Source organism: Ovis canadensis, chromosome 1 (genome assembly GCF_042477335.2).
Source record: "Ovis canadensis isolate MfBH-ARS-UI-01 breed Bighorn chromosome 1, ARS-UI_OviCan_v2, whole genome shotgun sequence".
NCBI classification, from domain to species: Eukaryota; Metazoa; Chordata; class Mammalia; order Artiodactyla; family Bovidae; genus Ovis; species Ovis canadensis.
The window spans coordinates 250209017-250234628 of record NC_091245.1 but is presented as its reverse complement, the minus strand read 5'-3'; the positions used below and the strand labels follow the sequence as shown (position 1 = coordinate 250234628).

Genomic DNA, 25612 nt, shown 5'->3' with positions numbered 1-25612 from the left:
AACCTCACACACTCTGACAGTCTTCACTGATGCCTCCTTTTTCTCTCTCTCTTCGTCAGTACCCTGTTGGCACCCCTTGTAGGCCAAGTTGCTCCTCCACTTTTAGAACTGGATGAAACATCATACTTTGGTATGATGCAGGACCTGGTTTTCAGGGCGACTGCTAAGGGTCTGGATAACATATCTGGAAATACAGACAAGCTAGCTTCAGCGTAACTGTCTTTTTCTTTCATGCTTTAACAATTCTGTTTTTTATTATATTTAGTCATGATATAATTTCAAAATACGATTAAACATTTACATGTCAGAGAATTCAAAATAACATTTTCAAATTGAAATATAGTTGGAATTTCCCTCTTGGGCCAGTGGTTAAGAATCCGCCTGCCAATGCAGTGTACATAGGTTTGACCCCTGATATGGGAACTAAGATCCCACATGCCACAGACTGCTGAGTCTTTGGGCTGCAACTAGAGAGTAACCTCTGAGCATCACAACTAGAGAAAGTCCACACACAGCACTAGAGACCTAGCAGAGATTAAAATTAAATAAAATTTTTTAAAAAAATGAAATATAGTTGATATACAATATCATGTAAGTTATAGGTGTACAATATAGTGATTTTCAATTTTTAAAAGTTATACTCCATTTATGGACTTCCCTGATGGCACAGATGGTAAAGAATCTGCCTGCAGTGAAGTAGATGAGGGTTCAATCCCGGGTTCGGGAAGACCCCCTTGAGTAGGAAACAGCAACCTACTCCAGTATTCTTGCCTGAAGAATCCCATGACAGAGGAACCTAGCAGGATACAGTCCATGGGGTTGCAAAGAGTTGGACAAGACTAAGCAACTAACAGGTCAGGAAGCAACAGTTAGAACTGGACATGGAACAGACTGGTTCCAAACAGGAAAAGGAGTACGTCAAAGCTGTATATTGTCACCCTGCTTATTTAACTTATATGCAGAGTACATCATGAGAAACGCTGGGCTGGAAGAAGCACAAGCTGGAATCAAGATTGCCGGGAGAAATATCAATAACCTCAGATATGCAGATGACACCACCCTTATGGCAGAAAGTGAAGAAGAACTAAAAAGCCTCTTGATAAAAGTGAAAGAGGAGAGTGAAAAAGTTGGCTTAAAGCTCAATTCAGAAAACAAAGATCATGGCATCTGGTCCCATCACTTCATGGGAAATAGGTGGGGAAACAGTGGAAACAGTGTCAGACTTTATTTTTTGGGGTTCCAAAATCACTGCAGATGGTGATTGGAGCCCCGAAATTAGAAGACGCTTACACCTTGGAAGGAAAGTTATGACCAACCTAGACAGCATATTCAAAAGCAGAGACATTACTTTGCCAACAAAGGTCCGTTTAGTCAAGACTGTGGTTTTTCCAGTAGTCATGTATGGATGTGAGAGTTGGACTGTGAAGAAGGCTGAGCGCCGAAGAATTGATGCTTTTGAACTGTGGTGTTGGAGAAGACTCTTGAGAGACCCTTGGACTGCAAGGAGATCCAACCAGTCCATTCTGAAGGAGATCAGCCCTGGGTGTTCATTGGAAGGACTGATGTTGAAGCTGAAACTCCAATAGTTTGGCCCCACTTGATGCAAAGAGCTAACTCATTTGAAAAGACCCTGATGCTGGGAAAGATTGAGGGCAGGAGGAGAAGGGGATGACAGAGGATGAGATGGCTGGATGGCATCACCAACTCGATGGACGTGAGTTTGAGTGAACTCTGGGAGTTGGTGATGGACAGAGAGGCCTAGCGTGCTGCGATTCATGGGGTCGCAAAGAGTCGGACACGACTGAGCAACTGAACTGAACTAAACTGAAGCAACTAACACACACACACACTCCATTTATAGTTATTATAAAATATTGGCTATAATTCCCAGTGTTGTACAATATATCCTTGTAGCTTATTTTATATTTAATGTTTGTACTTCTTAATCTCCTATCGCTATATTGCCCCCTGCCACTGGTAACCACTATTTTGTTCTCTATATCTGTGAGTCTGCTTTTTTGTGGTTGCTGTTGTTATAGCCACTGATTTGCTGTATTTTCTTAGATTCCAAGTATAAGTTATAGCATACAGGGTTACTATTGACTAATGGCAATGGGAGATGAGAGGGAGCTGGGCAGACAGATGCCCCTCTCCTGTGGTTCCTCCTTGTGACCTTTCTGGAAGAGTCTCATGTACCCATTAAACTAGCAGCCAGTGTGGTAACATCTGACATCACATTCCCCTGCCCCTCTTTCCTTTTTGCCCTGTGCATTCTTTTTTTTTCTATATAGTTTTATTTATTTTTGGCTGTGCTGGCTCTTTGTTGCTGTGGGGCTTTTCTCTAGTTGTGGTGAGTGGGCTACTCTTCATTGCAGTGGTTGGGCTTCTCTTGTGGTAGCTTCTTTTGTGGAGTGTGGGTTCTAGGGCACAGGCTCAGTAATTGTGGCACAGGTTTTAGTTGTTCCTCGGCATGCGGAATCTTCCCAAGATCAGGGACTGAACCTGTGTCTCCTGCATTGGCAGGCAGATTCTTTACCACTGGGCCACCAAGGAAGCCCTCTCTGTACATTCTATTATGAAAACTTTCAAACATAGAGAAGTTGAAAGAATTCACAATGAGCGCCTCTATACCCATTACCTAGATTTTACCATAGACGTTTTAAACAGCTTTCAGTTCAGTTCAGTCACTCAGTTGTGTCCAACTCTTTGTGACCCCATGGACTGCAGCACGCCAGGCTTCCCTGTCCATCACCAGTTCCTGGAGCTTACTCAAACCCATGTCCATCAAGTCAGCGATGCCATCCAACCATATCATCTTCTGTCGTCCCCTTCTCCCACCTTCAATCTTTCCCAGCATCAGGGTCTTTTCTAGTGAGTCAGTTCTTTGCATCAGGTGGCCAAAGTATTGGAGTTTCAGCTTCAGCATCAGTCCTTCCAATGAATATTCAGGACTGATTTCCTTTAGGATGTACTAGTTGGATCTCCTTGCAGTCCGAGGGACTCTCAAGAGTCTTCTCCAACACCACAGTTCAAAAGCATCAATTCTTCAGCACTCAGATTTCTTTATAAACAGCTTTACTGAGATATAATTTATTTTTTTAAATCTGCATTTGGCTGCATTGGCTCTCAGTTGCAACATGCGGGATCTTTTGTTGTGACACGTGGGCTCAGTAGTTGCAGCTCATGAGCTTACTTGCCCTGTGGCATGTGCAGTCTTAGTTCCCTGACCAGGGATCAAACCCATGTCCCTGGCAGGTTCTTAACCATTGGACCACTTAGGGAAGTCCTGAGATATAATTTAAATACCATAAAATTGACCCATAAAAAGTGTACAGTCCAGTGGTTTCTAGTATATTCACAGATATGTGAACATTATCACTGTTTTAGAATAGTCTCTTCACCCCTAAAAGAAACCACCTGTCAATTAACAGTCACTCTCATTCCCCTTCTCCCAACCTTGCATGCATGCATTCCTACCCAGTTGCTCAGTCGTGTCTGACTTCTTGCAACCTTATGGACTGTAGTCTGCCAGGCTCCTCTGTCCATGGGATTCTCCAGGCAAGAATACTGGAGTGGGTTGCTATGCTCTCCTTCCTGACCCAGAGATCCAATCCTCATCTCCTGTGTCTCCAGCATTGCAGGCAGATTCTTTGCCCACTGTGCCACCTGGGAAGCTCTCTCCCAGTCTTAAACAACCACTACTATTTTCTGGATCTATGGAATCACCTGTTTTAGACACTGCATATCAATGGAGTCATACAGTAAATGGTCTTTGGTGACTGGTTTCTTTCACTTAGCATAATGTTTTTAAGGTTATCCACGTTGTAACATTTATCCATACTTTATTTTTTTATATATAGTATTTCATTGTATATTATTAACATTTTATATGTGCTTTATCACCTGTGCATCCATCTATCCTTCCCTCTATGGATCCATGAATCCATCTCATATCTTTTATGTATTTCCCTTTTTTTAAGTCTTTCCACAAGTCTCATTGCCTTTGCCTTGCACACCTTTCAATACAACTCATCACATTATCACATGGCCTCCCTGGGAGCAACAGAGGCCGGGAGATGGAGTACTTAGCCTTCAGGCTCTACATAGAGGGACAAAGAGAAAAGGGAGCCTGGGAATGGATTTTTGTTACCTTGGCAGACAGCATTTCTCAATTCTGTCCACATCTACCCCTCCAGATTCTCCTCCCACCATTGCATCTCACAGATCTTATATTCTAGAAATCAGAAATTCCTTAAAGTTCCCTGGGCACCCCACATTTTTCTGGACTCCAACTCTTGCACTCATCCTTTACCCAGACAACCTTCTCTGTGTGACAGCTTCTTTCTTCATAATTCAACTCAGCTGTCACTCTTCAGTGAAATATCCCCAACACACAAACACACACACACACCCTCTGGCCTCCCTTTGTTTGTTTTCCACTCCCATTTTGGCATTTACCCTCCTTTATTGAATTAACCTTTTGATCTGTCTCCACCAACCTGTAAATCCTCAAAGGCAGGGGCCAGGCCTTGTATATCTTGGTATCCCTAGAAATCGCTACAGGGGTGGCTCCACAAATATTTGTTGGATATTGAATGGAAAAGGTCTGGTTACCATTGTTACTATTGTTTACCTACCAAACATGTTTTGGGGCATGCAGGAAAGGAAACTTGGGAGTAAGTACCTGGTTTGATACAATGATGAGTAAGACTATATCCTGGGCCTCAGAGGACCTCCAGCACCCTTTTGTTCTGGGCAGATGTAACACTGGACAAGACGCCAGGACAACAGATGTAAACTGGGACTGTCCCAGACAAACCGGAACATAAGGTCACCCAAATTACATGTCCATGCCTATGAAAACAGCAGTGCCACGCTGACTCATGACCAGCCTGTCAGACCAGTCACTTCCAGACTTTTCTTGCACGGGCCAACTACTCCTAATCAGTGCTTGGGTTATTTGTGTCTTAAATTGTTCTTATCCATGTAAAAAAATCACCCCTGAAATTTAATATTCCTAAGGTAGTACATACATTGTGCACATAAAAGAAACATATACTTGGGCTTCCCTGGTGGCCCAGTGGTTAAGAATCCGCCTTGCAATGCAGGATACATGGGTTAGATACCTGGTCTGGGAAGATCCCACATGCCACGGAGAAGCTGAGGTTGTGTGCCACAATGACTGAGCCCACAGCCCCCTGAGCTCCGCACACCATGGAGCTCGTGTTCTCCAATAAGAGAAGACGCTGCAACTAGAAGTGCACCCTCCACAACAAGAGAAAGCCCATGCACAGCAATGAAGATCCAGTGCAGCCAAAAATACATTGAAAAAAATATATATGTATGTACTTATGCAACCAGACAGAAAAAAAATCACCCAATGAACAACAAAAACATTTTTCAACCTTTCCTGATGTACTGAATTCACATTTACAAACAGTATGCAAAACCCGTTACATAAATACACTTCTTAGTATTAACATGTGACTCTGGTCTGTAGTCTTTATTGAAAGGTTTTGGGTGTTTCCAGCCTGTGGCTATAATGGCACTATGAACATCTTGATGTAGATTCCTTTCCCTTTCTTCTGAGTCAATTCTTTGAGCTACTCGCTCCAAGTGACGTGGTTCTGGAACGAGAACGGTAGATACATCTCATTTACCTATTGCTCTGTGTCTAACCGCTCTCCTGAAAATCTGAATCAAATCACAGAGCACATCTGTTTCTCACAGCTCTGTCAATAATTGATGTTTTCATGTTTTCTGTATTAATAGGTGCTTATTGTCATTTAGGATGTTGTTAGCATTTTTAAGTGCTGCAGAGGTTTTACATTATACTTTAAACAAAAGCAGCTTAGTTTTTGTGAAAACACATTCTAATGTAAATATATACATTATATATAAGATATGTTGCAGGTATTCGTTAAGTATTTGTTGAATGAATGAGTGAAATTATGCTCAGTTACGAAGAGACAGATGCTGTGTGATTCCACTTATATGAGGTACCTAGAATGGTCAAATTCATAGAGACAGAAAGTAGAAAGGCAGTTGCCAGGGCTTGGGGAGTGGGGCCAATGGGGAGTTGTTTAACGGGTACAGAGTTTCAGCTTTTAAAGATGAAAAGAGTTTAGGAGATTCATTGCACAATGTGAATGTACTTACTAGTTGAACTGAACATTTAAAATGGTAAGATGGTAAATTGTGTATTATGTGTAATATATATATGTGTGTGCATGTGGTGTGTGTGTCTTTGTGTGTGTTCAGTTGCTCAGAAATGTCCAACTCTTTATAATCCCATAGACTGTAGCCTGCCAGGCTCCTCTGTCCATGGGATTTCTGAGACAAAAATACTGGGATGGGTTGCCATTACGCTCTTCAGGCTATCTTTCTGACCCAGGGATCGAACCTGCATCTCCTTCATTGGCAGGCAGATTTTTTACCACTGAGTCACCTGAGAAGCCTGTTAAAAATAAATAAATAAATAAATAAATATATATATATATATATATATATATATATGGCCAATGATCATTTGGTATATATTATCAATAGCAGTGTGCCTATAATATATAGTCATTCATGTTAAATGAAGTTTCATGTGTGGAATTTTCTGCTTTAAAATATTTGTATTAATTTTTCAGTGCAGAGACAAATAGGCGAAGATGGCTGATAATAATATCATCACATGCCAAATAGAGTAAAAAACTCATATACAGATACTACTATATGAGCATCCAATATTATCATTAAAGAGCTCAACCTTTTCAAAAATCATGCATCTATTATTATCTTTGAATGAAAAGCAGAAGCAGAATTTAGGGGCTCTTAGCAACAGCCATGTGAATTTTTCACCTTAAGGATGAAATGAGGAGACTAAAAGAGTCTGCTGCTACTGCTAAGTTGCTCAATCGTGTCCGACTCTGTGCGACCCCGTGTGACCCCATGGACTGCAGCCCACCAGGATCCTCTGTCCATGGGATTTTCCAGGCAAGAGTACCGGAGTAGGGTGCCATTGCCTTCTCTGAAAAGAGTCTAGGTTTGATTTTGATCAAGAGATCAAAATCTCTTGATTTTCCCACTTCAAGAGTCACAATATCTCTCTCCTTAATAATGCACTCCAGCCAAGTCCTCTTAATGTCTCATTGGCTAAAATGGATTGCGTGACTTGCCCTGACTACACCAGAGGCTACTGGGAAAGTGGGGGAATAGAACAGGTTAGACACATGGCCACTGCAAATAAATTAGGGTTCCCTCAATAAGGAAGAAGAAGGCAATGGCACCCCACTCCAGTACTCTTGCCTGGAAAATCCCATGGACGGAGGAGCCTGGTAGGCTGCAGTCCATGGGGTCACGAAAAGTCGGACACAACTGAGTGACTTCACTTTCACTTTTCGCTTTCATGCATTGGAGAAGGAAATGGCAACCCAATCCAGTGTTCTTGCCTGGAGAATCCCAGGGATGGGGGAGCCTGGTGGGCTGCCGCCTATGGGGTCGCACAGAGTTGGACACAACTGAAGTGACTTAGCAGCAGCAGCAGCAATGAGGAAAGAAAAGGAAAATGGGCATTGGGAAGGCATCAGCTGTGTCTGTTACACTCACATTGGTGTTTTTGTTTTGTTTTTTTTGCTTGGGGCATTACAGGCTGGAACCAATGGTTATATGGCTCCTGAAATCCTAATGGAAAAAGCGAGTTATTCCTATCCTGTGGACTGGTTTGCAATGGGATGCAGTATTTATGAAATGGTTGCTGGACGAACACCATTCAGAGATTACAAGGAAAAAGTCAGTAAAGAGGATTTAAAGCAAAGAACACTGAAAGAGGAAGTCAGATTCCAACACAGTAACTTCACAGAGGAAGCAAAAGATATTTGCAGACTCTTCTTGGCTAAGACACCAGAGCAACGCTTAGGAAGCAGGTAACTATTATGTAGAGACATGATTAGTGATGTCAGCATTGCCACAGGGATTTGGAGAATACTTTGGAGTGATGATAAGGCCTTGGTATTAAATAATAGTAGTATTTTCTTATTATTATTTGCATATCGTGTGGTTAAGTATTTTCAATTCTTTCAAATACTATGAACACTTGATGTCCAACAGTCTCCAAAATACATTTTAAAGTGAAAAGTTGAGGTGCAAAGCAGCATACATTAAAAAGAAGAAAAAGAATACATAATTCAAATAGTTGCATATACTATTTCAAGCAGAGTATACCAGGAATATATAGGATTGATTGAATTTATTTTTAATTTAACTTTTGCCCGCACTGTGTCATCAGTTTAGATCAGTCTCAGTCCGTCTGACTCTTTGTGATCCCACAGACTGCAGCACACCAGGCTTCCCTGTCATCACTAATTCCCGGAGCTTGCTTAAACTCATGTCCATCGAGTCGGTGATGCCATCCAACCACCTCCTCTGTCGTCCCCTTCTCCTTCCGCCTTCAACCTTTCCCAACATCAGGGTCTTTTCCAATGAGTCCGTTCTTTGCATCAGGCGGCCAAAGTATTGGAGTTTCAGTTTCAGTATCAGTCCTTCCAATGAATATTTATGACTGATCTCCTTTAGGATGGACTGGTTGGATGTCCTTGCAGTCCAAGGGACTCTCAAGAGTCTTCTCCAACACCACAGTTCAAAAGCATCAATTCTTCGGCACTAAGTTTTCCTTATAGTCTAACTCTCACATCCATACATGACTATTGGAAAAACCATGGCTTGGACCTTTGTCAGCAAAGGAATGTCTCTGCTTTTTAATATGCCGTCAAGGGTGGTCATAGCTTTTCCTCCAAGGAATAAGCGCCTTTGAATTTCATGGCTGCAGTCACCATCTGCAGTGATTTTGGAGTCCAAGAAAATAAAGTCTCTCACTGTTTCCATTGTTTCCCCATCTATTTGCCATGAAGTAATGGACTGGATGCCATGATCTTCGTTTTTGTAACACTGAGTTTTAAGCCAGTTTTTTCACTCTCCTCTTTCACTTTCATTAAGAGGTTGTTTAGTTCCTCTTCACTTTCTGTTATAAGGGTGGTGTCATCTGTGTATCTGAGGTTATTGATATTTCTCCCTGCAATCTTGATTTCAGCTAGTGCTTCATCCAGTCCAGGATTTCTCATGATGTACTCTGCATATAAGTTAAATAAGCAGGGTGACAATATACAGCCTTGACGTACTCCTTTCCCAATTTGGAACCAGTCTCTTGTTCCATGTCCGGTACTAACTGTTCCTTCTTGACGTGCATACAGATTTCTCAGGAGGCAAGTAAGTTGGTCTGGTATTCCCATCTATTGAAGAATTTTCCACAGTTTGTTGTGATCCACACAGTCAAAGGCTTTGGTGTAGTCAATAAAGAAGTAGAAGTTTTTCTGGAACTCTCTTGCTTTTTCTATGATCCAACAGATGTTGGCAATTTGATCTCTGGTTCCTCTGCCTTGTCTAAATCCCGCTTGAACATCTGGAAGTTCATGGTTCACGTACTGTTGAAGACTGGCTTGGAGAATTTTGAGTATTACTTTGCTAGTGTGTGAGATGAGTGCAAATTGTGCGATAGTTTGAACATTCTTTGGCATTGTCCTTTGGGATTGGAATGAAAACTGACCTTTTCTAGTCCTATGGCCACTGCTGAGTTTTCCAAATTTGCTTGCATATTGAGTGCAGCAGTTTCACAGCATAATCTTTTAGGATTTGAAATAGCTCAACTGGAATTTCATCACCTCCATTAGCTTTGTTTGTAGTGATGCTTCCTAAGGCCCACTTGACTTCACATTCCAGCACGTCTGGCTCTAGGTAAGTGATCACATCATCATGGTTATCTGGGTCATGAAGATCTTTTTCGTATAGTTCTTCTGTGTATTCTTGCCACCTCTTCTTAATATCTTCTGCTTCTGTTAGATCCATACCGTTTCTGTCCTTTATTGTGCCCATCTTTGCATGAAATGTTCCCTTGGTATCTAATTTTCTTGAAGAGATCTCTAGTCTTGCCCATTCTATTATTTTCCTCTGTTTCTTTGCATTGATCACTGACAAAGGCTTTCTTACCTCTCCTTGCTAGTCTTTGGAACTCTGTATTCAAATGGGTGTATCTATCCTTTTCTCCTTTGCCTTTAGCGTCTCTTCTTTTCTCAGATATTTATAAGACCTCCTCAGACAACCATTTTGTCTTTTTGCATTTCTTTCCTTGAGTCTTGATCACTGCCTCCTGTACAATGTCATGAACCTTCATCCATAGTTCTTCAGGCACTCTATCAGATCTAGTCCCTTGAATCTATTTGTCACTTCACTGTATAGTCATAAGGGATTTGATTTAGGTTATACCTGAATGGTCTAGTGGTTTTCCCTACTTTCTTCAATTTAAATCTGAATTTGGTAATAAGGGGTTCATGATCTGTGCCACTTGTCGGCTCCCAGTCTTGTTTTTGCTGACTGTATACAGCTTCTCCATCGTTGGCTGCAAAGAATATGATCAATCTGATTTCAGTATTGACCACCTGGTGGTGTCCATGTGTAGAGTCTTCTCTTATGTTGTTGGAAGAGGGTGCTTGCTATGACTAGTGAGTTTTCTTGGCAAAACTCTGCCCTGCTTCATTTCATACTCCAAGACCAAACTTGCCTGTTACTCCAGGTATCTCTTGACTTCCTACTTTTGAATTACAGTCCCCTATGAGATGGTGATGGACAGGGAGGCCTTGCGTGCTGCGATTCATGGGGTTGCAAAGAGTCAGACACGACTGAGCAACTGAACTGAACTGAAGTGACTGATGATGAAAATGATATCTTTTTTTGGGTGTTAGTTCTAGAAGATCTTGTAGGTCTTCATAGAACCGTTCAGCTTCAGCTTCTTCAGCATTACTGGTTGGGGCATAGACTTGGTTTTCTGTGATACTGAATGGTTTGCCTTGGAAACAGACAGAGATCATTCTGTCATTTTTGAGATTGCACCCAAGTATTGCATTTTGGACTCTTTTGTTGACTATAAGGGCTACTCCATTTCTTCTAAGGGCTTCTTGCCCACAGTAGTAGATATAATGGTCATCTGAATTAAATTCACCCATTCCAGTCCATTTTAGTTCACCGATTCCTAAAATGTTGATGTTCATTCTTGCTGTCTCCTGTTTGACCACTTCTAATTTACCCTGATTCATGGAACTAACATTTCAGGTTCCTACGCAATATTGCTCTTTGCAGCATTGAGCTTTACTTCCATCACCAGTCACATCCACAACTGGGCATTTTTTTCACTTTGACTCCATCTCTTCATTCTTTCTGGAGTTATTTCTCCACTCTTCTTCAGTAGCATATTGGGGACCCACCAACGTGGGGAGTTCATCTTTCAGTGTCATATCTTTTTGCCTTTTCATACTGTTCCTGTGATTCTCAAGGCAAGCATACTGAAGTGGTTTGCCATTGCCTTCTCCGTGTTTCATATGGGATCTTAGTTCCCCAACCAGGGCTCAAACCCATGCCCTCTCCAATGGAGGCACGAAGTCTTAACCACTGGATAGCCAGGGAAGTCCCAGGATTGACTGACTTTAAAAAGAGAGAAATCGAGAGAGCTGGTGACAGGGATAAAATTGACAAAACAACAATTTTCATTAGGTAAACTTACTAATTCTTAAATTTTGAGCTATGTGAATAAATTACTACTCAAAAAGGAGTAAAAGTAAAACTTAAAAGCCATCAGTACAGATAGCCATAGTTCTGGGAAATTCTGCCCTTTTTAAAACATCTCTGTAAAATATCATCAATCAGTCAATAGATATTCAATAAGTATATATGATGTTGCCAGGTATGTTAAGTACAGTTGAAATCAGTTTTGAGAAAAGTCAAGTTTTATTGCTTACAATGAAATAATAAGATCAAGATATTTTAGAAGAAAAAATTAGAAAAGCTGACTTATGATAGCACCCTCGGCAGCAAATAATTGTAACACCCTTATGGCAGAAGGTGAAGAGGAACTAAAAAGCCTCTTGATGAAAGTGAAAGAGGAGAACGAAAAAGTTGGCTTAAAGCTCAACATTCAGAAAAGAAGATCATGGCATCTGATCCCATCACTTCATGGGAAATAGATGGGGAAATAGTGGAAACAGTGTCAGACTTTATTTTGGGGGGCTCCAAAATCACTGCAGATGGTGATTGGAGCCATGAAATTAAAAGATGCTTACTCCTTGGAAGAAAAGTTATGACCAACCTAGATAGTGTATTCAAAAGTGGAGACATTACTTTGCCGACTAAGGCCCGTCTAGTCAAGGCTATGGTTTTTCCTGTGGTCATGTATGGATGTGAGAGTTGGACTGTGAAGAAGGCTGAGTGCCAAAGAATTGATGCTTTTGAACTGTGGTGTTGGAGAAGACTCTTGAGAGTCCCTTGGACTGCAAGGAGATCCAACCAGTCCATTCTGAAGGAGATCAGCCCTGGGATTTCTTTGGAAGGAATGATGCTAAAGCTGAACTTCCAGTACTTTGGCCACCTCATGTGAAGAGTTGACTCATTGGAAAAGACTCTGATGCTGGGAGGGGTTGGGGGCAGGAGGAGAAGGGGACGACCGAGGATGAGATGGCTGGATGGCATCACGGACTCAATGGACGTGAGTCTGAGTGAACTCTGGGAGCTGGTGATGAACAGGGAGGCCTGGCGTGCTGCGATTCATGGGGTTGCAAAGAGTCGGACATGACTGAGCGACTGAACTGAACTGAAGGGGGAAAACCAAGATTTTTTGAGTCACAGAGATAGACTCACATCCCTGCTCTGCTACATGCTGGTCATTTTACCCCCAGCAGTTGAATTATTTTCTCTGAGTCTCAATATCCTAATATATAAACTGAGATTTTTGTGGGTGTGATGGTTAATTTTATGTCTCAATTTGACTAGGCCACAGTACTCAGATATTTGATCAAACATTATTCTAGATGTTTCTATGCAGGTATTTTTAGGCAAGATTAATATATATCCACATGAGTAAAGCAGGTTATTCTTCATTATGTGAATGGGCCTCTTGCTATCCATTTGAAGGCCTTAATAGAAAAGAACTGGCTTCCTGGGAGCAGAGGGAATTCTGCCAGCCCACCATCTTTAGACTTGAACTGCACCTCTTCCCTGAGTCTCCAGCCACAGAGTCTACCTTGCAGAATGTGAACTTGCCAAACCTCCACAGTCGCCTGAGCCAGACTTTACAATAAACCTCTCTCTCTCTCTTTATCATATACATATTGCTGGGAGAGGAAAGAACTTTTCTTCTACCTTCCTTAGGTTTAGGAATGAAGGCCTGAAAATTAAACTGCCAAAAGATGATTAACAAGAGACAGATTTTTATTTACATTCACACTCGGAGTTCACAGAAAATTGTGGCTAGGAGGCAGTTAGAATTTCAGGCTTACACACCATCCTAATAGGGAAGGTGGATGGGAAGGTTACGTACCAGAAAACAAATGATTTCTTTGAAATGGTGGGGGAAGGGCACTTATGGGAGAGCAGTTGACTTTTAGAAAAGATAAATGGCCCTTAGGAGACTAGATGGGAGATATGATATCTTAGTTAGGTGTGGTGCTGACTGCTCTCTGTGGTGATGAGTCAATCTTTCCTGATTTCAAAACTCTGAAACTCCTGGGGAGACGATTTATGAGTTAGGTAGTTTTCCAAGGCTCTACTTATCTTAAAGGCAGACAAGGGGATTTCAAAACCTGCATCTGTTGACTCTCAAATACCTACAGCACAGCTCAGTTGTGTCTGATGCTTTTGACCCCATGGTCTATACAGTCCATGGAATTATCGAGGCCAGAATACTGAAGTGGGGACCTGGGTTGGGTAGCTTTCCCAACCCAGGGATTGAACCCAGGTCTTCTGCATTGCAGGCGGATTCTTCACCAGCTGAGCCACGGGGAAGCACAAGAATACTGGAGTGGGTAGCCTATCACTTCTGCAGCAGATCTTCCCAACCCAGGAATTGAACCGGGGTCTCCTGCATTATAGCCAGATTCTTTACCAACTGAGCTATCAGGGAAGCCCAGTTTTTATGTCACTGACGTGCATTCCGGACCCCTTCAACATCCTTTTGGTTCTGTTTTTCTGAAGAACCCTAACTCACTTAGTGGGATATTTTGAGGCTTAGATATAATATATGCAAGGTTAGATTCTTTACCATCTGAGCCAACAGGGAGGTTAGATATAATGTATGTTAGGAATCATTCAATAAGTGATAGCAATTATTAAGTAGTCCTAAAAGTGATATCAGATAATGTTTTAACTCATCTATGAGCTTATGTGTCTTAAATTACTTGGATTGAATTTTCAAAATCTAAAAACATATAACAAATAGAAAGTTACAACCATAAAGTAATATGACTGATTTTTAACATTACCAAAACTTGGGGGGTGAAATTAAAATCCTCTGAGTAGTTTTCATGGAGACTCTAGCACAAGGCTGCCTTAGCTTACGATGCTTTTGTATGGAAGCAAGCTTTTGATTTTTGACCTGATTTTTTAAAATAGTGAAACAAAATGTATTTATAATGACTTTCAAAACATTTCAAAGATAACCAAACTTACAAAGGAGTATTTTAAAATGAGATGAAACCCTACATTGATGTGAAGTAAAATGTGGAAGTGATTTTCTTGTGTAGATTTCAACATGGTTGTTTTAGTGTGGTCAGAACAGGCTATGTTGTGATAAGAGGCAAATCCCGAAGTCTCAGCCACTTTAAACTAAAGTATTATTTCTCATTCACACGAAGTCCTTTATATGTCCAGTGGTTCTCCAGCGTATTTCCTTTCAGAGCGGGGTGACTCAAAGCTCCAGGCTACCTCCATCTTTCAGCTCCACTGGAACCTGTGGCTTTGGGTTGCTATGGCAACACGAGTGCATGTAGAAAACCTAGCTTTGTCCTGCCTCAGACCCACTTCACAGGTCAGTTCAGACACACTTCTGTTAGCCAGAAAGAATCCTTGGGCCCTCAGAGCCAGGAGGCTGTCTTGTATTGCCTTCTATCTGCCCAGGAAGGAGGAGAAGAGAACTGAATATGGAGACCACTGGTCATCTCTGCCATCCTGCATCTCAAGCACCTGCGGCAGGTGGGGAGGGGGGGCGGAGAGAGGATGTGATGTGTCAACGGTGGTCAAGGCAGTGGAAGAAGTGAACAGTCTCTTTAGATCACCTCCCTGAAGGGAACACGACCCACTTGTGTTTGAATAAAAATCTATCTCAATACTTTATAAGCACACTTTGAGTCTATAAAATGAAACATTGACCAACCCCTTTAGGAACACGCCACCTTAAAGCACCATATCATGGCCTGAAGCTGCTCTGTCAAGCGAAACCTTTTTAAAAAGCATCTGTTGTTGTGACTGTTTTGAATAAAAAGTGTTTACAACATTAGAGAGAAGGCATATAAAAACCAGCTGTTCAGTGAAAGAGAAAACCTTCCAACATTTTCGTTTCAACTCTTTGTATTTTGTAAACATTCATTCAGACGAGATAACATTTGATTAATGTCGTGGGCATCCTCCAAAGACAGCAAATGCCTAGACAGAGTGTTACACAGCGGAGAGGTCAAGTGTGCCCCTCCCCGTTGCATTCACGAGCATTTGAAAGAAATTTAAAACCCTGCTCTTTAGACATCACTCAAGGGAATCTCCTCTTTTGCCTTTATGTGGGGTCTGTGAGTTAATTTTGCAGAGAGGCCAAGAACTTTTTTGATCATCTCACAGGGACTCCACACAGGGTCAACTATGGTGTTTTCCAATAAAATTAAAAGTGAAGACTTAAGTACTGTGTAGGATTTATTCTGATCAGATAGGCAGACAAGGACAAATAACCATGTAAGTCTCTGACTTAAGCGCTTCTCCAAGACACAATTTTAGGCCAATTCAGGTTCTTGGCAGACCAAACCCCACAGTGTGGTCCTTGTGTATGGGCAGCTGGTATCTTTTCTTCATTGACTGTTACCAAAAAATCCATTGTAATCTGTGTGGGGTTTGGTAACACAAGAGCCCCTGTTAGTGCTCTGAAATGTATTTAATAAGCCGGAGAAGTCCCCCTGGAGCTGCTGATTTGGCTATTAGAAAAGGTGCTGCTTCCTTCAATAGCTTCTTCTATTGGTCCAAGGGCACAGCATGATGATGGGTCAAAAGAACCCTGACCAGGGACTTCCCTAGTGGCTCAGGGGTTAAGATTCCCACTCCCACTACAGAGGGCCTGGGTTCAATCCCTGGTCAGGGAACCTGGAGCTCCCATGAGACAAATAAAGATCCCATGTGGTGCAACTAAGACCTGGTGTAACCAAATAAATAAAACTTAAAAAAATAAAATAAATTTTAAAAGAGCCCTAAAGAAAGCTGCCAGGGAAATGTTTAAGAGTCAACTGACCTTTACACTATTTCTAATTACACAACTGAGGCTAAACATCACTCGTGCCAAAGAACCAAATGATGAGCCTCGTGGTGGCCTAGACACAGAGGGAAAGGTGCAGAAGTTGGAGAGCCTAGTCTTCTGTTGTTAGCATCAGCAACCAGAGGCATTTATTGGAAAGGGGTGAAAGGCATGGGCCCTGCCCGCTAAGGGCATCTGGTAGGAGATGTTGAGGAACATGAGGAAAACCTCAACATGGCCCATCGTTTCCTTGTCTATCTGTGACTAGTTGCAAAAAAGGCAGCAGTTGGTCATTCTTAATGGACAAACCAAGGCCATCTGGGCCTAGTTGAGATATTAGTTGAGAACTGTGTATTTTGGGGGATTTCCCTGGTCGTTTAGTGCCTAAGAATTTGCCTTCCAATGCAGGGGACACAGGTTTGATCCCTGATCAGGGGATTAAGAGCTCACATGCCATGGGGCAACCAAGCCGGAGCACTCTGGAGCCAGTGCACAGCAACAAAGACTGCCTGTGCCACAAGCAACTAAGAACCAACGCAGCCAAAAAAACAAAGTAAATAAATATTTTTTAAAAAGAATTTTAAAAGAGACAATCATCAATTTAAAAAACTGCATTTTAAAAATTATACATCATTTTAAAACCTATACATCATTCTATTGATGCATAGTGTTAATGTCTGCTATACAGCAAAGTGATTCAGTTAAGGTTAGGTGAAGTCACTCAGTCGTGTCTGACTCTTTGTGACCCCACACACTGTAGCTTAACCAAGCTCCTCCGTCCATGGGATTTTCCAGGCAAGAGTACTGGAGTGGGTTGCCATTTCCTTCTCCAGAGGATATTCCCGACCCAGGGTTCGAACCCAAGTCTCCCGCATTAGACTGCATTAGGCAGACGCTTTACCATCTGAGCCACCAGGGAAGTCAGTTATACGTATATAAATATATTCCTTTTCATATTCTTTCCCATGGTGATTTATTACAGGGTACCGAATATAGTTCCCTATGTTACCCAATAGGACTATGTTGTTTATCCATTCTATGTATAACAGTTTGCATCTGCTAATCCCAAACTCCCCATCCACCACCCTCCCCCCACCCCTTGGCAACCACAAGTCTGTTGTCTAGATTTGTGAGTTTCTTTCTGTTTCCTGCATAAGAAAACTGTGCATCTTGATGTGAAGACTGGCTCGGCAAGTTCCCCATGGTTACTGAACCCTGGGCGCTCTCCTTTATCCAAGTTAAATCTGCTCAGAGTGACTTTAAAGCTGCCCTCTTGACCTCTGGTACAGTGCATTCATACCTGCCAGCAGCCATCAAGGTGGTACGAGCTCCTTTCTCATGGCACCTGGTCCCATCCTAACTCCTCTGTTGTCTTCAAGACACACAGACCTGAGGTTCATTCCTGATATACTTGAATAGAATTTAGCTCTAGTCTAGTTCTGGCACATTTAAAATCTTATCTGATACCAACCCCCATTCCTTGAATATACTTTGATAAAACTGACTAAACAACAACAAAAGAAAAAAATCGTTTGAACCTGGTACCACAAAACAGCTCCCCCCCGCCTTTTTTAAACATTTCTTGAAAACTTGGACTTAAGAAGAATCAAGAGGGGATTTCCCTGATGGTCCCTCCTCACTCACGATGCATAGGGCCCAGATTCAATTCCTGGTTGCGGAACTAGATCTCACATACCACAACTAAAAAAATATATGCCATATGCCACAATTAAAATATGGTGCAGCCAAATAAATATCTTTCTTTAAAAGAAAAGAACCAAGAGAAGTGTATGGTAGACCACCCTTGATATAATCCCCAAAGATCTCCACCTCTTGCTGTCCACATCCTTGAGTAACCCCTTCCCTTAAGGATAGGCTGAGCCGACTGACTTGCTTCTAACAAATAGAATAGGGTAGAAGTAATGAGATGTCATTTCCAAGATTAGGTAATAAAAAGAAGAGGCTCACATGGTGAGGGGGGTACTTTCCAGTAACCATGTCAGTGAGCTTGGAAGCAGATTACCCCTATCACTGACCCACTAGTCAAACCTTCAGATGAAACCACAGGCCTGACCAATAGCTTTACTGTGATGTCACTAGAGACCTTGAGCCAGAAGTGCCTGGTTTATCCAAGTCTATATACTTGCCCCACAGAAACTGTGAGATAATAGCAAATGTTTGCTACTTTAAGTCACTAAATGTTGAGGCTATCCGTTACACAGCAAAAGATAAATAATACAAAAGGTTACATGACTAGAAACACACTTTTCCCCCTTATTCTAAGGCAAATACCAGAATAATTTCTAGCCTTTGGAAGAAGGGCTTGATAACAAATAATGATAGTCTTGAGTACCAAATGTATGTTCATTTATGCTACTAAAAATTGCTAATGGGTTAAAGTCTTTAAAGATTGTTGTGGCAGTTAGGGGAGGTAGGTGGGGTTCTTAGAAATTGTGTCATATGAACAGTAAGGAGATATGACTGCTATCTTTTAAAATGTAAGTGGTGATCAGGTGAGGAAAGACATGCTTAACTTGTTCTCTCTGACCCTGAAGGACAAAGCAAGGGATGTGACTGGAAGCTGCAGGAAAGCAGGTTCTGGCCCCACTGAATTTTGCTGAAACACCATGAACAAAAGTCATGCCGACTGCTTGACTCTAAAAATTACATCTAAAGTGAAAGTGGTTTACAAACAATGAAAATGCTACTGTATGCATATGGTAGAATTGGGTGATTTTTAAAGATGTTATTTTTCTAAATTATTCTTTTTATATCATCTTTGCAATGAGAATGAAATGTAATTCTCAGAAAAGAATACCACATGCTTTGTATTGCTAGAAGAGTTCCTCTTTGGGTTTGTTACTATGTCTCAGGCTGACCATCTCCTTTCTTCACAGAGAAAAGTCTGACGATCCCAGGAAACACCATTTCTTCAAAACCATCAATTTTCCTCGCCTGGAAGCCGGCCTAGTTGAACCTCCATTTGTGCCAGACCCATCAGTGGTTTATGCCAAAGACATCAATGAAATCGATGATTTCTCTGAGGTTCGAGGAGTTGAATTTGATGATAAAGATAAGCAGTTCTTTCAAAGATTTGCAACAGGTGCTGTCCCCATAGCTTGGCAGGAAGAGATTATAGAAACGGGACTGTTTGCAGAATTGAATGACCCCAACAGGCCCGCAGGTTGTGGGGAGGGTTCATCCAGGTCTGGCGTATGTTTGTTATTATAAGTTGTTATCTCTACCAGACCAGCAGCAGGAGTCTCAGCTGACAGAATCCTCGAATGTTCCTAATACATGAAAATCTGTTGTGGAAGACTGATCAATCAGGAGGGGCACCTTAACTACAGAACAGTTCAAAAGACAAATGAACTCACCACTAGGACATATTTGCTCTCCTTCCTTCCCTCCTTTCCTTCCTTCTTTTCCTTCCTACCTTACTTCTTTATTCTTTCTTCCTTCACAAAGAAAAGTACAGTCTCGGTGTTCACTGAGTGCTGGGAAAAGGAGCCCTCAGATTTGTTTTGATAAAGTAAAAGCCTGAGCCTTTGCCGTCATGCCCTTGAAAATGACGTCAAGTCCTAGGAACAGAGGATGGAGCTTTGAGGTGTGCTCGGAAAAATGAGCATTTGCAATTCTTAGTAAATAATCATTTTAGTTTTTCTTTGTTTATATCTTTTCTTCCTTTCATCTTTCAGTATTTCTTCTGCTTCTGTACTCATGAAAAGGATTTTAAACCTGAAAATAAATATTTCTGATTTCCTTCTCCCCTGTTTAAAAAAAAAAAGGAGTGGATTGTAATATCTTGGAAATATTTCAGATCACAAAATAATTTTTGATTTACAGAATGTCTCTTTTTCATATTTTTGAAATATTCTACCGTTATAATGTTGAAGCATGTTAAATATAGATACACATGATGTCTGTGGATTAAAGTATTCTGTAAATTGAGTTCTTTAAGTAGTATTCTACAAATTGCTTACTTGTATACTTCCATATGCCATTGCTTCCCAATTTTTGCTGAACTTTGGAATCACCCAGAAGTCTTTTAAAATACTAACGCGTTAACTCCCACTGCCAGATTTTAATCCATCTGGGGTACAACCTGGGCATCTAGATTTTCATAAGCTCTCCAGGTGATACCAGTGTGCAACAAAGTTTGGGATCTACGGCCATGTATTATATATGGATCCTTGTTTGGATCACTCAAAACCCCAATCAGACATTTTGACAGCAATCTCCCAAATACTCAAAAAAATGCATAACTTGGGCAATTGCACTTAAATGAAGTGAATATAATCTATATTCGTCTTGTAGATTTTCTTGCCCAGGCACACTTTAGTTCTTCACACATATCTTGGGAAGTAGATCTCTTGATTGTTTCAAGACCTAAAGGAGAAACATGGGCCTTGAAACTAATTTGAACAAATGGTGGCCTTCAATTCAAGTGGGTGCCCAGCCAACACTCTATAGGAGCATTGTACTTAATCGCTCAGTTGTGTCTGATTCTCTGAGGTCCCATGGACTATAGCCTGCCAGGTTTCTCTGTCCCTGGAATTTTCCAGGCAAGAACATTGGAACAGGTTGCTATTTCCTTCTTCAGGGGATCTTCCCAACCCAGGGACTAAACCTGCGTCTCTTGCGTCTCCTGCATTGGCAGGTGGATTCTTTACCACTAGTACACCAATTAGCACTTCTCAAAAGCACCGCCAGGATTTCCCTGGTGGTCCAGTTACTAAGACTCCATGATCCCAATGCCCAGGTTTGATCCCTGGTCAGGGAACTAGATCCCACATGCTGCAACTAAGATCCCAGTTGAGACCTGGCACAGCCAAATAACTAAATAAAAAAAAATTTTTTTTTAAAAAGCACAGCCAAAGTAAGAATTTAAAAGCTTATATATATATATATATATATATATATATATATATATATATTTGACACAAATATATCTGGAGTGATTTTGTGTGTGTGTGTGTGTGTGTGTGTCTGTGTGTGTGGTATGTGTCCATAAGGCAATCTTGTTTGTCCCAAAGCTGAGAAACTTGGCTGAACTTATTTTAAAAGTTTTGCCCCTTGAGTAAGGGAGCCAAAAATTACAAAAACACTGGCAAAAATTCTTTTGGTTAATTGGAATCCACCTAACAGTAATCCTCAACTACAAGACTCAACTACAACATCAACGATATCAGGAACCAGGAAGAAGAAATCCCCTTGGAGTTGAGTCCTGGGTTAGAACACCTGCCATTCGCCCTCCTACTCATCCTCTATCCTCACTGAGCTCCCTGAAGCTCCAAACCCTACCCTAGAGACACCACAGAGTCCTGAGTCACCCAAGCAAAATACAGGCGTGTCCACCTAAAGCAAGAAAGTAGATTACAATTTGATAAAATGTCAGTCTGTTTAACAAAAAACGAATCAACAGTTAACAGAAACCTAATTAACCACAGCATTCCAAGAGTAGACATCTCAAGATTTAGCTTTATAAGCATTAAACATTTTTTTAAAGTGATGTCTACTTGCATTCATTGTTTTGAAGTGAATGCCTACTGGTTTTGATAAACTTCAAAAGCAAATCTGTTTCACTTTTTAGAAGTAACTCAGGAAAATAATTGAGTAAGATAACCATGTTCAGAGAATCCGCCTGCCAAGATAGGAGACTCAAAAGAAGCAGGTTTGATGCCTGGGTGAGGAAGATCCCCTGGCACAGCACTCTAGCATTCTTGTCTGGAAAATTTCATGGGCAGAGGAGCTTGGTGGGCTACAGTCCATGGGACCACAAAGAATTGGACACAACTGAGCACAGCAGTACATTTAAACAGTCACCAAGTAAATATGTGTTGAACTCTAATTACATTGAGCCCTATACTGGGTAGTATTGGGGACACAGCAGAGAAATAAGACAACCATCTAAGAAAGGCCATGTGGTGTCATGTAGAATGCAGATTTCTGTGGGTATATTACTCACATTTTAAAAGAGGAAACTGATACTCAGAAATGTTTTGTAGCTTTTCCAAGGTCACACAGCTTGACAGGGTTATTGAGAAGACATGATGCAGAAATAATAGAAATAATGTACAGCAAGCACATAGCCTGTGTTGCTGTTCAGTCACCCAGTCATGTCCGACTCTTTGTGACCCCATGGACTGCAGCACGCCAGGCCTCTCTGTCCCTCGCTATCTCCCAAAGTTTGCCCTAGTTCATGTCCATTGCAACGGTGATGCCATCCAGCTATCTCTTTCTAAGATCACGGTCAGGAAGTAGCAGCAGGTCAAATGACTCTAGGCTGAGGAACAAACTATCAAGAGCTGAACCCACATCTTCATTAAAAGTTACAGAGGAGGTAAGAGAGGCAAGAGAGCTGGTTCCTGGGGAGTGGTCGAGAAGGTAGTTCTTTACACACAACAGAAGAAAAATCTAACTGCAATAAGTGGAGACACGGCAGCCCATCTTAGGCCTTATGCCTATCATATGCCAGGTGGGGATTCACCTGGGCCAAGTCAGAGTGAAGGAGGCTCATCTTTCCAAGGACAGGGCAGGAGAAGGAGAGACCTCTTTTCAGAGATTAAATGTTGGAGAGAAATAAGCAAAGGCTAAGCAGTCTGCTCAGGTTGTGGGTGGGATTCAAAACTTAAATAAGATGGGACTTTCCTGGTGGTCCAGTGGCTAAGACTCCATGCTTCCAGCTCCCAATGCAGGGGACCCAGTTTCGATCCCTGGTCTGGGAACTAGATCCCACATTCTACAATTAAGAGTTCACACGCCACAACTAAAGATCAAAAATCCCGCATGTTGCAACTAAGACCTGGCACAGCCAAATAAATAAATATTTAAAACAAACTTAGATACATGCAACCAGATATTTCATCAAAGGAAAGAAATGATTTTTTGAAAAAGGGTGGTACTTGCCTATTCTTAAAAAATTAAAATGACCTCATGTTTTTAGAGAAAAATTTTATAAACAAAATGAAACATCGGGGAAACAAAAGCATATATGAGTGAAATAGTCATGGAAAGAAGAACCAAGAAGTCATTTTTATTCTTCTAGTTTGTCAGGGATTGTTTGAAATGTTTGTTTCTTAAAGGAGATTAGGACTTGAAGGACTTGGAAGTGCCTTGCAAAGCAGAAGGTATGGATGATGTTTTCACAGAAAACAGTGATGAATGCTTGATCTTAGATGTAATTTTTCTTTTCTTTTCTTTTTCTTTTTGGCCACACTGCACGGCATGCCAGATCTTAGTTCCTCGACCAGGGAACTATGCCCCCTGCAGTGGAAGCACGAAGTCTTTACCACTGCACCACCAGGGAAGTTTCTGATTTTAGAACTGTAAGCAACAAAGTGTTAAAAAGTATTCTCAGAACTTCCCTGGTGGTTCAGTGAGTAAGATTCTGGCTCCTATGCAGGGGACCCCTGCTCAGGGAGCTGGATCCCCACATGTGGCAACGGAAAAATCCACATTTTTGATCTTTAGTTGTGGCATGTGAACTCTTAATTGTGGCATAAAGATGCTATATGCCAAGATGGCAATGACGACCCTGTATGCAAGACAGGGAAAGAGACACAGATGTGTATAACGGACTTTTGGACTCAGAGGGAGAGGGAGAGGGTGGGATGATTTGGGAGAATGACATTCTAACATGTATACTATCATGTGAATTGAATCGCCAGTCTATGTCTGACGCAGGATGCAGCATGCTTGGGGCTGGTGCATGGGGATGACCCAGAAAGTTGTTATGGGGAGGGAGGTGGGAGGGGGGTTCATGTTTGGGAATTCATGTAAGAATTAAAGATTTTAAAATTTAAAAAATAAAAAACTAAAATTAAAAAAAAAAAAAGATGCTATATGCCACAACTAAGACCCAGCACAGTCATAAATAAATACATAAATATTTAATACATTTAAAAAAAAAGTATTCTCAATTGGTTACTTTGAATATCAAATTTAAGATGTTTCTCATTTAGGTGACCAGGCATGAATGTGAAATAATTGAATAATTTAAGCTTTGCTTCTTGGGAATTGCTCATATGAAATCATAGAGGAAATTCCCTGGCAGTCCAGCAGTTAGAATTCAGTGCTTTTACTGCAAACACCAGTGGCCTTGGTTCAATCCCTGCTTGGGTAACTAAGATCCCACAGGCCATGTGGTGCAGCCAAAAAAAACAGGCAGAAAGAAAAAAGAAATCATAGAGAATTCTACATCGATTTTAAAAGATCATTATTATTATATTGTGTTTATAATTGGGGCAATTTAACACATATTAAGTTTTAGACAGTAAAACATGATGAAAGTAATGAAAAATATATAATCCTTGCTTCTTAAATGATTGTTCTTGGCAGTTACAAACCTTAAGGAGAAAAAAAATCATAAAGGGAAAAAAATAGATCCAAGATTTTGGGGGGGTGGCAGAGGGGAGCCTAGAAGACATACCTTATGAGCCATTTTGATTATCAAACAAGTAAAAAGACTGAATTTTCTTGGATCATCTGGGAAAAATAATTGCAGTTGTTTAGGCTTCATTCTTTTAATAAATATTCTTACAATAATGTGCCAGGCCCCATTTCAGTTTGAGGAGATATTCTGGGGTTTGTCCCTTTAAAATTTTTAGATTGGAGGGTGCTTTCATTCACTTTGTATTTCACTAAAACTTTATATCTCTCTGGGGAAAGATGAATTCTGGTTTCTTCATTTTTTCTTAAGTTTTCTGCACTGAACATTTAAACTTAAACTTGAATATTAGAACTTAAAATTAAAACTTCCTTTTAAAAATCAAGAAAAAGTAAGCAAAATATAACTGGACCTGGGTGTGAGCCCAGGCTGGCTCTGGCAATAACCAACCCCCAAGGACCTCCTTTTGCAAAGGAGAAAAGGAAAGATACATCCATTTGAATGCAGAGTTCCAAAGAATAGCAAGAAGAGATAAGAAAGCCTTCCTCAGTGATCAGGGCAAAGTAATAGAGGAAAACAACAGAATGGGAAAGACTAGAGATCGCTTCAAGAAAATTAGAGATACCAAGGGAACATTTCATGCAAAGACGGGCTCAATAAAGGTCAGAAACGGTATGGACCTAACAGAAATAAAAGATATTAAGAAGAGGTGGCAAAAACATAGAACTGTACAAAAAAGATCTTCACGACCCAGATAATCACGATGGTATGATCACTCACCTAGAGCCAGACATCCTGGAATGTGAAGTCAAGGGGGCCTTAGGAAGCATCACTACGAACAAAGCTAGTGGAGGTGATGGAATTCCAGCTGA

At 41.1% G+C, this 25612-nt stretch overlaps 1 protein-coding gene across 1 annotated transcript in view; it reads left to right on the top strand.

Annotated features, from left to right (window-relative positions):
* GRK7 (G protein-coupled receptor kinase 7) overlaps nt 1-20302 on the top strand; it is a 41611-nt gene extending 21309 nt beyond the window's left edge. Inside the window, exons 3-4 of the mRNA XM_069563722.1 lie at nt 7639-7913; nt 19249-20302. Coding sequence (XP_069419823.1) covers nt 7639-7913; nt 19249-19582 — 609 coding nt within the window. The 3' untranslated portion in view covers nt 19583-20302. The remainder of the gene's footprint in view (nt 1-7638; nt 7914-19248) is intronic.
* Nucleotides 20303-25612: the final 5310 nt, after the last annotated feature.